The sequence below is a fragment of the Neoarius graeffei genome, chromosome 5 (genome assembly GCF_027579695.1).
Source record: "Neoarius graeffei isolate fNeoGra1 chromosome 5, fNeoGra1.pri, whole genome shotgun sequence".
Classification (NCBI taxonomy): Eukaryota; Metazoa; Chordata; class Actinopteri; order Siluriformes; family Ariidae; genus Neoarius; species Neoarius graeffei.
The window spans coordinates 8,370,536-8,384,030 of NC_083573.1; the positions used below are offsets into that span (position 1 = coordinate 8,370,536).

Here is a 13,495-nt window from a genome sequence, read left to right on the forward strand (position 1 = left end):
TCAGTAAATGTGCATAGAGAAGAATAAAGCTCAAAGTCGCAGGGATTGTTGAAGCCTCTGGCGAGTGTATGTAGATAGTATAGCTAGCTTGCTTTCCTAACCTGACAACGAAGCCTAGGTAGTACATGACGTGATTAGTGCAGGAGAGTTGTGTTTAACTACTTAGCAGCTATACATTTTGGCTAACGCTAACCTTACAAGAGGCTACAAGTAACACGAGCCACTTTTCACTTGCTAATGTGAACCTAGGCTAAGGCTTTACGACTTAAAGTCGTTAAATCAGCTTCAATTAATATTCCTACTAGCTAATTTGAATCAAATCTTTGCACTGATCACATTGGTCTCACTAAATACAACGCAGTGCGTCTTCTCTCAGCACTACTTATATGCATGCACCCGAAGCCAAGTGGACGAGGATGGAGGAAGAGCCTTCTACATTCAGCTTATTGGTGGTTATTGCTTCCATTGAGATCCACTGGGAGACTGGACCGCCATCGTCTCTTCCTGTCCTGAGTTTCTAGCATTTTTCTTGTTGCTTTTCGCTCTACAATATGGAAGGGATGGGTGAGCGGCAGCGGCGCAGGGGTCCCGGGGCCTCGTAGGGATCATATGGCGCGCCGGTGATCGGGGTCAAACGCAGCGATGACCCTGCCATTCCCGATATGTTGTTCAAGCTGCGAGATTTCTCGTAGCCCGTGACTGCCGTTTGATCGGTCGGTCAAAGTTTAGAGGAGGTTTTCAAGGTTGGATTAGTCAGTTAGTAGTTAAAGAAATAGTTTTTGGTCAGAATTCATGGATGGACGTAATTTCAGTGAGTTCGGATGGAGTTAGCAAGAAATGGGTGAGAAAACGTCAACCAAAAATGTTTATAAAAGTAGATATGAAATGAAAGGAACTCAAACAAACGTTGAAAGAAAGGGAAGACATCAAGAAGAGACAGACACACATACACGCACACACACAGGACAAGACAGGACAAAACAAGAAAAGGCGAGTTATGAATTATGTCATACATTTCCATCCCATAAAATCCACCACAACACACAATTCTTGAGAGACTACAGCACTTGAGCAACTCTGTCAGCTGAAGGAAACACCTCCACGTCAAAGATCAGGTCTTCCACAAGGGGTGTTAAACAGTACGTGTGTTTCAATCAACTAGAGACAGAGTGGCACGGAGGTCTAGTTTCAGTCCTACGCCTGAGCCCTGACACCACATGTGCTGCTGGAGGCTGTCAAGGACACCACCAGTGATGTCAGCAGCCCACAAGTGTGTTTCGGATCATCGTCGAATATTAAGAGAGTGAGTGTGTCCCAAAGTCAGGTCTAGTTCGCATTCTAAGAAAAGCATTAGCCATTTTGAAGAATAGTGTACGTGCGTTGGAAGTTCTAGTCGTTTTCTGGACTTGTGTCTCTTAAAGGTAGAATGCCTTTCAGATTTTTCAAGCTTGGGTCAGAAAAAGAATTTTCCCGACACCCAATTATTTTTGTTTAGTGGACTGAAAGTTACTGAGTTCGAATCACAGACTTCCAATTTTATTCATTTTTTAAAAACAGAACAATTAATGAATTTATCTTCACGTGGCCCGAAATTCTCCACTATTTTTTCCTGCGGGTGGCACGGTGGTGTAGTGGTTAGCGCTGTCGCCTCACAGCAAGAAGGTCCGGGTTCGAGCCCCGTTGCCGGCGAGGGCCTTTCTGTGCGGAGTTTGCATGTTCTCCCCGTGTCCGCGTGGGTTTCCTCCGGGTGCTCCGGTTTCCCCCACAGTCCAAAGACATGCAGGTTAGGTTAACTGGCGACTCTAAATTGACCGTAGGTGTGAATGTGAGTGTGAATGGTTGTCTGTGTCTATGTGTCAGCCCTGTGATGACCTGGTGACTTGTCCAGGGTGTACCCCGCCTTTCGCCCGTAGTCAGCTGGGATAGGCTCCAGCTTGCCTGCGACCCTGTAGAACAGGATAAAGCGGCTAGAGATAATGAGATGAGATTTTTTCCTGCTTCACCATGACTCAATTCAAGATACGACGTGGTGGGCTTTCCCTGTTCGCGCAAGGCATTGTGGGATACAAATTTGAAACGGGAGAGAAAAATGGAGGACGCGAGTGTGGGAAAGAAATGTGAAAGACTGACTACAGTAACGGAAAGAAAGCGAGAAGAAAAGACGTCATGTTCTATACGAAGGAAAGGAAACGCAGGACCAAACTAATATACATCAGCGGTCAGCGAGCACCTCAGTGCGATCAGCTCTTTGTTTAGCGACAGAACGATGGAAATGTCAGCGCACGCTCAAAGGTAAATCTGCGCATGCGCACACGGACTTCCTCTGTCTGCTTGACTGTGCAAAGCGAGCGATTTCATGCACATTATTTGCTTTAATCCCTTCTAATTAAATAACGTCCCAGCCACAGAATGGCCTGATATTTTGTGAGATATTACAGAAATAAACATCAATCGCAATGACCACATTTCAGAGGGAACTAAATTTCACCGGTTTTACGAAATCGAAAGGCCATCCAGCTTTAAGTAATGGTGCTGGAGCACTTCCAATCGGTTCATGATGCCTTCTTTTGACTCATTGCTTCTCAACGGCAAAATAATGGTGCTGTGCTTACAGCCAGCTGACATATTTTTCCTTTTCGATTCGAAAACCCTGTCAATCTCACCAGCGCCAAGCACTACCGCCTCGGGTGCTTGCTTTCACACTTGGCTCGTATACCAGATCAATTCTGGGGTCACTTCAGGAAGAGCCTCGTTTTCTCGAGTTTATTTTCAGACAGACAGCTGAGCTACACATCCATTAGACACGTCTCACGGTTCTTACTCCCACTGTTTCTTTCATTTTCAACAGTGAAATGTTTTCGTCATGGTTACAGAGAAGTCTTTGAAATTCTCAGTTGGAGCGACTTGCATTTTTTTTTTCTTTACATGGAATTCTTTCTTTACTTGAATTATGTAGAACGCCTTCTGCAACAGCATGACTGGTGCAACCGAGGATGGGAATCGTTTTCGCACTTACAGTACGGTACAAAAAAGTCTTCGGTGCATGTAAAGAAATGCTGTAGACCAAAAAAAATGACTTTAAAAAATAATGAAATTAAGTGTTTCAACATGAAGAAATACTATAAACAGTCGTCAGTAAGCCATAAAAAATGAGACGACCCTTTGCTTTAAAAAAACAAGAGTGCTCTGAGAGCACAAAATCCTCCGTTCTCAACTGTGCCATAACTCTGGTAAAATGCGATTGAATTGAATGAAATTGCAACATGCGTATTACCGACATATAACAAAGAATCCTGTCAAGTTTCGTGAACTTCCTCCAAAAATTGTGAGAGGAGTTGATTCCAGAAAGTGAGTACCCTTCCCGGGACGGATGGACGGACGGACATTCCCACGACATAATCCCCCTTCGGGCCTTTCAGCCAGCGAGGGATAAAAATTGTGAGGGAAGTTGATTTCAGAAAGCAAGCACACCTTGATGAAACTGCCAAAGTACAAGTTTGTTAATACAACCCCGATTCCAGAAAAGTTGGGACAAAGTACAAATTGTAAATAAAAATAGAATGCAATAATTTATAAATCTCAAAAACTGATATTGTATTCACAATAGAACATAGACAACATATCAAATGTCAAAAGTGAGACATTTTGAAATTTCATGCCAAATATTGGCTCATTTGAAATTTCATGACAGCAACACATCTCAAAAAAGTTGGGACAGGGGCAATAAGAGGCTGGAAAAGTTAAAGGTAGAAAAAAGGAACAGCTGGAGGACCAAATTGCAACTCATTAGGTCAGTTGGCAATAGGTCATTAACATGACTGGGTATAAAAAGAGCATCTTGGAGTGGCAGCGGCTCTCAGAAGTAAAGATGGGAAGAGGATATATCCTCATCTATGGAACATATCATCATCATCTACAGTGCATAATATCATCAAAAGATTCAGAGAATCTGGAAGAATCTCTGTGCATAAGGGTCAAGGCCGGAAAACCATACTGGGTGCCCGTGATCTTCGGGCCCTTAGACGGCACTGCATCACATACAGGCATGCTTCTGTATTGGAAATCACAAAATGGGCTCAGGAATATTTCCAGAGAACATTATCTGTGAACACAATTCACCACGCCGTCCGCCGTTGCCAGCTAAAACTCTATAGTTCAAAGAAGAAGCCGCATCTAAACATGATCCAGAAGCGCAGACGTCTTCTCTGGGCCAAGGCTCATTTAAAATGGACTGTGGCAAAGTGGAAAACTGTTCTGTGGTCAGACGGATCAAAATTTGAAGTTCTTTATGGAAATCAGGGACGCCGTGTCATTCGGACTAAAGAGGAGAAGGACGACCCAAGTTGTTATCAGCGCTCAGTTCAGAAGCCTGCATCTCTGATGGTATGGGGTTGCATTAGTGCGTGTGGCATGGGCAGCTTACACATCTGGAAAGACACCATCAATGCTGAAAGGTATATCCAGGTTCTAGAGCAACATATGCTCCCATCCAGACGACGTCTCTTTCAGGGAAGACCTTGCATTTTCCAACATGACAATGCCAAACCACATACTGCATCAATTACAGCATCATGGCTGCGTAGAAGAAGGGTCCGGGTACTGAACTGGCCAGCCTGCAGTCCAGATCTTTCACCCATAGAAAACATTTGGCGCATCGTAAAACGGAAGATACGACAAAAAAGACCTAAGACAGTTGAGCAACTAGAATCCTACATTAGACAAGAATGGGTTAACATTCCTATCCCTAAACTTGAGCAACTTGTCTCCTCAGTCCCCAGACGTTTACAGACTGTTGTAAAGAGAAAAGGGGATGTCTCACAGTGGTAAACATGGCCTTGTCCCAACTTTTTTGAGATGTGTTGTTGTCATGAAATTTAAAAATCACCTCTTTTCTCTTTAAATGATACATTTTCTCAGTTTAAACATTTGATATGTCATCTATGTTCTATTCTGAATAAAATACGGAATTTTGAAACTTCCACATCATTGCATTCCGTTTTTATTTACAATTTGTACTTTGTCCCAACTTTTTTGGAATTGGGGTTGTAATCAAGGGCATAACTCTGGGAAAATTTGCCCAAATTAAACGAAATTTCAATCTGCATATAACTGTCATATAACAAAGCCTTTTGCCAAGTTTGGTCAAATTGTGAGAGGAGTTGATTTCAGAAGAACGTACATCCTCATGAAATTGTCAAAGTACAAGTTATTTAATCAAGGGTCAAAACTCTGGGAAAATTTTCACAAACGAAATGAAATCGCAATGTACGGATTACCGTCATATAACAAGCCCTTTTGCCAAGCTTCGAGAAATTTGTCCAAAAATTGTGAGAGGAGTTGATGTCAGAAGGCGAGCACACCTTCATGAAATTGTCAAAGTACAAGGTTGTTCACCAAGGGCCGTAATGCTGGTAAAATGCGACCGAATTGAACAAAATAACCTGCGTAGTACCGACGTATAACAAGGCCTTTTACCAAATTTCATGAAATTCCTCCAAAAATTGTGAGAGGAGATTATTTCAGAAGGAAAACACTCTCGTGAAATTGTCAAAGTCTAAATTTGTTAATCAAGGGCTGTAACTCTGGTAAAACGTGACCCAATTTAACGAGATTACAATATGCGTATTTCCGACGTATAACAAAGAATCCTGCCAAGTTTCGTGAAATTCATTCAAAAATTGCGAGAGGAGTTGATGTCAGAAGGTGAGCAGCCTTCCCGGAATGGACGGGTGGACAGATGGACATCGCCACGACATAATCCCCCTTCGGGCCTTTTGACCAGCAGGGGATTAAAAAAAGAAGAAAAAAAAAAAAAGAGTCGTCGTCTTAATGAGCTGTCGATTTTACTGAGCATCTTGCAGAACCGGCCACAGTTCTTCTGGACATTTTGAGTGTCACACTCGCGTCTTAATTTTGCACCAAAACCCAGCAGCCTTCATTATGTTTTCTTTTTTTTTTTAATCTGAAAAGTGCTCTCTTATGGAATATGCTGCTTAGATATAAACAAAAAAATTTTTTTTCTGTAACAATTTTGTGCTGGAAACATGAACGGACGTTTGGAATTCTAAAATGTTTTTGTCATGTTTTGACTCGATAATGTAGAGGAAGTGGCCCTGTGATGACCTGGCGACTTGTCCAGGGTGTACCCCGCCTCTCGCCCGTAGTCAGCTGGGATAGGCTCCAGCTTGCCTGCGACCCTGTAGGACAGGATAAAGCGGCTAGAGATAATGAGATGAGAAAATTTGTATGGTTAAAAAAAAAAAAAAAATAAGGTGCTGAAGACTTTTGCACCGAACTGTGTATCGCTGATGAACCTCCGGAGATTCAGGTTTCGGAATATTACGATTGTTTTTACTGTCTCCTAGACAAGTGTTTGGGACACATCTTAAAACCAGAACACTTTTTAAAAAAAAAAAGACGAAAATAATTTAGATTTTGTTCAACTTTGGTACTTGTGGATACCTTGGCCACCTCCGAGAGCTCTTTAAAAAAAACAAACAAAACATCACACTTCCCTTGACTGTGTGGTCATAAACCTTCGCTCGGTTATCATAAGCCTGACAAAACATGAATATGAACTATTCCCATTGAATCTTACTCGATACAGCTCCGTATATATCCATAGTTCTTAACATATAACGTCAGGCTTATGACTGTACCCAGGTTTGGCTTGAATGACCAGACACTTAAGCGAAAGTGCAAGCAGATTCTTTCCACCCACATTTCATTCTTTTCCTCCTTCTCTGTTTTTTTTTTTTCCAGTCTCTCTCTTTTCTGGTGTGTGTTAGCTGGAAAGCATGAAGAAAAGGGGGGAAAAAACCAAAAACGACAGTTCCCTCTTTAAATAGATTAGGACGCATGCAAGCACACACACACACACACACTTATGCATATGTACACACACTGGCTGTGGAAGGCAACAGGTAAAAATGCTCCACGCAGTAGAACGTGATACGCTGAATATTCTCTGAATTGCCAGTTTGGTAGCAACGTGGCAACCATGTCGAGGAAAACACACACTTCATTACACAACCCATCGAGACAGAATTCAGTCAGTAATGTCATACTGCGTGTGGTAAAATCAGTCTCTTTTCTCACTCGAGCTAGTTTTCCTCGGTCTGTACTGCGGGAACTTTAGCAGACTGCGAGAAAAGCTCTGAAATGCTGTATATATGAAAACCATAGCCCCCCCCCCCCCCCTCACTCAAGGACGTCTAAACAAAACAAGGTCATGTACATTTACGCACCACGTCCATCAAAATCAAAACACAAAACACTCAAGTTATTGACTGACACAGACAAATGCACCCACCACCATGTTTCACAAGCTCTCATCACCTTTCGTGGATTCACTGTTTCTCCCTGCGACTGACCCAGGTTTTTTTCAAAACTGCGAGGTCAAGCTCTCTCGTTTCTCTTTCCTGCGTCTGTTCTCATGCTTGAACGCCAGATGGCGCAGCTGTACCAAAGCTGTTGCAGCAAGTATTGAGGGTTTAATAATGTTCAACTGCCTTTCAGGATGAAATCACGCACAAGTCAAATAGATTTTGCATAGAGTCGTTGAATTTTCTATCACTGCAGCTGCAAGGTTTTTCTCAGACTTCTCATTTGTCCTGTAAGAAAGATAACCGGAATGGATGGTACGGTGGATGATGAACATAAACAGATTAAAAGCTTTGTATAAGTGTTGGAATGGTGACATTTTCTGTGCGGTGATGGAAGGGGTGTCAGTCCAGTGTCAGTAAATGTGACTCAAACTAATTAGCATGAACATTTTTTTTTTATTAGCATTGGCAAAGTGCTGTTTTACGACTGGTCCAGTTATACCGTAGTCATTGTTCGGAAGCAAATTCTTTAAAATTTTCGAAGCGAACATGATTTTGATTGGCTCGTGTTTGAAATCTCTTATTTTAGCAAGCAAATTGGAAGTTTGGAAAATGCCTTTGCAGACTCTTGACCAACTGATTGGCTGTATGGAATTCAGTAAACACAGTAAAACACAGTATTATCAGATTGAATACCTACCCACAGTCACACCTAAGAAATACTGGCGCTGCACTGGCGGCCTGGAGATGGATGGAGAATGAGATGAGGATTAGTCAGTGGAGAGCAATGCAGAGTGAAAGACATGAAGAGAAAAAAATGCAAACATTAAAACCAGTTTGACAATCGCGAACATTCTCGAAATACTGTATATATACTACAATGTGTACATATGACCTTTAAAACCAGCTGTGAAAGCTAGACTGCCTTTCAGATTTTTCATGCTCGGGTCATAAAAAGAATTTTCCCGACACCCAACCGAAAGCGACTGAATTCGAATCACAGACTTCCAATTTTATTCTTTTTTTTAAAAATAGAACAATTAATTAATTTATCTCGAAGTGGTCCTAAATTCTCCGCTATTTTTTCCTGCTTCACCATGACCCAATACAAGATACTACGTCATGCATCACGTGGTGGGCTTTCCCCGTTCACGCAAGGCATTGTGGGATACAAATTTGAAACAGGAGAGAAAAACGGAGGGCGTGAGCGTGCGAATGAGACGTGAAAGACCGACTACAGTAACGGAAAGAAAGCGAGAAGAAAAGACGAAAGGAAACACAGGACCAAACTAATAAAAATCGGCGCTCAGCGAGCACCTCGGTGTGATCAGCTGTTCATTCAGCGACAGAAATGACGGAACTGTCAGTGCACGGTCAAAGGGAAACCTGCGCACGCGCACACACACGGACTTCCTCTGTCTGCTTGACTGTGCGAAGCGAGCGATTTCGCGCACATTATTTGCTTTAATCCGCTCAAATTAAATAACTTCCCAGCTACAGAATGGCCTGATATTTTGTGAGATATTACAGAAATAAACATCAATCACAATGACCAAATTTCAGCGAGAAATAAATTTCACTGATTTTATGAAATCGAAAGGCCGTCTAGCTTTAATATTTTTCAGACCCACAGAGATGTCTCCCCGTAATTTGTTTGAGCTTTGCTCCGATTTAATGCAATTTTATTTCCAATGAATTAATGTCAGATAGTAGAAAAATCGTTTAAAAATGGAGTCAGTGGTCTACTTTGGGTCGACGGTGAATCTTGTATGAATTCTGTAGGTTGCCCTTTGCAGTTTGCTCATAGCTCAACCCACAAACTAGCATTAATATAGAGTACACAGGCTAAACCATGAACTAGCACGGTCATAAAGCATTTTAACCCAAAAAGCTAGCGTTAAACAGCATTGTAGAAAACAGCGACCATAAATATGCATCAGCTAAACCATGAACTAGCAGTGATATAAAATGTTTTATCCCATAACCTAGCATGAAACAGTGACTACGTTTACATGCACATCCAAATCGAGCTGCTGTCGGTAATCGAGCTGAAGGTCCCAGCAGGGTGCCAGAGAAATCCAATCCTACATGCGCACAATGAAATCGGGCTATTGTGTGAGGTGCATTGTGCACCCGAGCCACAGGTGGCGCAACACGCCCCATCGTGTTGGTACACTTCCGGTTGTCGTCATGAAGAAGAGCTATTCAAGAGTGTAAACAAAGTTATCAGTTCCGTGTTCTCCATTGCGCGTTTTTCTCCCGTCCATGAATTTTAATATATTCAACTCCTTAAGCTGAATGAGCATGAACTCTGTCTCCTCATTGCTCCAGAAGTGCACGTTTCTGCTTGCCTGTGGCAGTGGGGGCGTGGTCAAGCGCCAGTCTGTGACAGGAGGGCGGAGCCAGGGAAGGTGAGTGGCAGAATCACTTCACCTGACGGTAATTAACCTGTGTTTGTGTGTCTTCCCAGTAACCGCGCCCTATTTAAGGAGGCAGAGGGAGAGCAGAGGGGACAGCTCATCCCGGGACTAGAACACAGCGCGCGAGCGCGTGTGTTTTTCTCTCAAGAATAAAAGTAGGCTGTTAAACTGAAAAGTCTGACAATAAAAAGCCTATTAGTACCAGAAGCTTTAACCTGCCGTCTTCTGTGCTCCACCCACACTTCAGAGAGCTCTACATCGCCATTTTCCCTTCTTCGTTTGTTCCTCCTGACCTCTTCTGCTGCTCGCTACTACTGTTGTCATGCCGACCGAGGCTGTTGTGTTTCCCGCTTGTGGTCTCGTCACTCGTCACTTCCGGAAGTAGCTCGACAACTAGCTCGATAGGGTATACATGCACAAAGTAGCTCGGCAGAAATCGCATAAACTAGGTCGTGTAGCTCGATTCCGAGAAACCAAGTTCGGTTCAATTTCAGCCGAATTAAGGTGTATACATGGCATTTTGAACTTCGATTTCAGTCGAGCAACGGCAGAAATTCGATTCTCTCTATGTGCATGTAAACGTAGTGAGTGTCAAACATTAATGAGCACGGCAGGTTAACCCAAAACTATCATGAACACACACAGACTAAACCATACTTGCCAACTCCCAGAGAATGAAAAGCGGTTGGTCAGATTGTGAGACACATTCGTGCCCTTCTGGGGGGGGGCGTGACCAATTTTGAAAAAAAAAAATGGTGCATTCTCTTGCATTCTGCGTGCCATATGTGAAAGAAATTGAGTGAGAAATCGGATCGTCATAGCGAATCCTTTTTGCCTTTGGAGAATTCATTATTCATGCTCACCAGAGTGCAGTTATACTGGTGCGATTTCTTGTAGTATGTGACCTCACTGCTGATTGGCTAGAACCATAACGAAAGTGTCTTGCAAAGATATTCATCCCCCTTGGTAACACTGAAGGAGCTGCAAAGATCCACAGCGGAGATGGGAGTATCTGTCCAAAGGATGACTTTAAGCCCTACACTCCACAGAGTGGGACTTTATGGAAGAGTGGCCAGAAAAAAGTAACTGCTTAAGGAAACACGTTTGGAGTTTGCCCAACAGCATGTGGCAGACTCCCCAAACACATGGAAGAAGATTCTCTGGTCAAATGAGACTAAAATTGATCTTTTTGGCCATCGTGGGAAACACCATGTGTGGGGCAAACCCAACACCCCGAGAACACCATTCCTACAGTGAAGCATGGTGGTGGCAGCATCGTGCTGTGGGGATGTTTTTCATCTGCAGGGACAGGAAAGCTGGTCAGGACTGAAGGAAAGATGGACGGCACTAAATACAGGGCAATTTTGGAAGAAAACCTGTTTGAGTCGGCCAGAGGTTTGAGACTGGGACGAAGGTTCACGGTCCGGCAGGACAGTGACCCTAAACATACTGCTAAAGCTACACTGGAGTGGTTTAAAGGGAAACATTTAAATGTCTTGGAATGACCTAATCAAAGCCCAGAACTCAATCCAATTGAGAATCTGTGGCAGAACTTGAAGATTGCTGGACACCACCGCAACCCATCTGAGTTGAAGGAGTCAGAGCAGTTTTGCCTTAAGGAATGGACAAAATCCCAGTGGCTAGATGTGCTAAGCCAATAGAGACATACCCCAAGAGACTTGCAGCTGGAATTGCAGCAAAAGGTGGCTCTACAAAATATTGACTTTGGGTGGGTGAATACCTATGCACACTCCATTTCTGTTTTTTCATCTTAATTACTATTTGTGTCACAATAAAACAACAATGTTCACCTTTAAAGCTGTAGGCATGCTGTGTAAATCCAATGGTGCTAACCCTCCAAAAATCCATTTTAATTCCAGCTTGTAATGTGACAAAACAGGACAAACACCAAAGGGGATGAATACTTTTGCAAGGCACTTTATATCCCTCATCAAAAAATTCCAAACTAAAAAAGTGTTAAGATTGAATCTTGGCATAAACTCACTGGAGGCAGCCATGTTTGTTGTTTACGTCGGCGTGACCTTCGATCTGCGTATGTGCAGTGTACCATGCTATCGCCTGCCTTGCTAGGCATGATCATGATTTGTAGAGCTACACACACGGAAACGGTTGCGGAGCCACAGCTGTGACTCGAGTCGGCCGTGTAGCTTGAAACCGTGATGTCAGTTCACGGTAGATTTGATCACTACGTATCCCGTGTGCCGAAAACAGCTGAAGCGAAATCAGAAAGGCAAATCCAACAATGTTTGCTGATTATTTTGTAATGCGGCAGTTTGTAGAACTAAAAGCATTCGGCAGTACTCATTGGTCAAAAGCAGGTAGACTACCGCGTGAATCGGTAGAGTTGGCAAGTATGGACTAAACCATTAACAAACTAGCGAAGCCGTGAACTAGCACTGGAGTAAAACCCTGACTCTCGCACTAAATAGCCAAAAAACATGACCTAGCATTGCACACAATGGTTAACCAAGAAACTGGATAAACTAATATCAGATAATTGGATCTGATTTACATCAAAGGAAGTCTGTAGTCTGCGGACGTTAATACTAAACTAGCATTGTAGAAAATGGTTAACCCACAAACTAGCATTGATATACGTGGAGTAAACTTTGGACTAGCATCGTAGAAAACGGTTAACCCAGAAGCTAGCTTTGAATATGCTAAACCGCGAACTAGGATGGTAGGAAGAGCTATTTGGAAGAGGTTTGTGTCCGTCCAAGTAAAGTCAAATGAAATATGTTTCAGAGAACGTACTTTGATTTATCGAATTGATAAGACAAAATAGCACACTCCGCCATGTTTTATTTCTTATTTATCAATCATCCTTGAAGACCCTACCCTATTAAACCATGTATGTATCTATGTATGTATAAAAATTAGTGTTCGTAAGTATTCATTTCTATAATTAGGTCCTGGTTGTGTCTTGCTATGAAGGCCATATGTACACAGAGATCCGAGAGATTCCCGTTTCTACGACATGTCAGTGTATTGATCTGCAGGCAGTTAAAAATGGAAAGGGTTTGTATTACCCACAATTAAATTCTATTGATCTGGGCTCGACCAGAACGCAAATCAAGAGGGTGTGTTTAGCACGTCAAGATGTGTAGTTTGAAACATGAGAGCTCTTTTGAACAAACTTTAAGTCTCCTAAACCACTTAAACACTTGGTTAGCCTCTGTGGGTTAGCCTAGCCACAGCTAAATACGCATCCAAGTGGCTAACCTCAGGAAAGGCTAAACTGCCTGTAATCCAAGCTTTATAATGCTAGGCTACCCAATATAACCCTCAGCGACTGGTTTTAATGTTTGAAGATATACACAATACATGAGGTCATGCTGAGGTCAAAGGTCATGCAGATGAACATTTGAAAGGCAGAACAATGGAATGTGTGAATTGATATCAATATCAAAGTGCTGACAAGTGAACCCCTTTTAAAAAACACACACACATTTTAGAGCATGTCACATTTAGAAAAAAATTCCATATTTTCCAGACAATAAGTCGCTACGATGTAGAAAATGCACCCCGATGATTTCTATTTTGTCACATGAACAACATGTAAATGTCTTTATTTCATAGAAACATCTGTAATTCCTCTAAAATGGCACGAAAATGCTCATGAGATTTTCAATATTATGCTAACATCAAGGGAACAGTTAAATGAATGTTATGACACAATCATGGCATGTAGGAGAATTAAACTTCCCCATTATTCAGGATACCTTTCGG

At 42.4% G+C, this 13,495-nt stretch overlaps 1 protein-coding gene across 6 annotated transcripts in view; it reads right to left on the bottom strand.

Annotated features, from left to right (window-relative positions):
- Nucleotides 1–544: 544 nt before the first annotated feature.
- The window catches only part of kcnc3b (potassium voltage-gated channel, Shaw-related subfamily, member 3b), a 92,421-nt gene continuing 79,470 nt past the window's right edge, over nucleotides 545–13,495 (bottom strand). For 5 of the 6 annotated variants that reach the window (XM_060921142.1, XM_060921140.1, XM_060921139.1 and 2 more), the window contains one exon: nucleotides 545–699. In XM_060921142.1, coding sequence (XP_060777125.1) covers nucleotides 545–699 — 155 coding nt within the window. Of the gene's footprint in view, nucleotides 700–4,720; nucleotides 4,739–6,343; nucleotides 6,385–13,495 lie in introns of all 6 variants that reach the window. The other variant, XM_060921141.1, reaches the window with a different exon arrangement.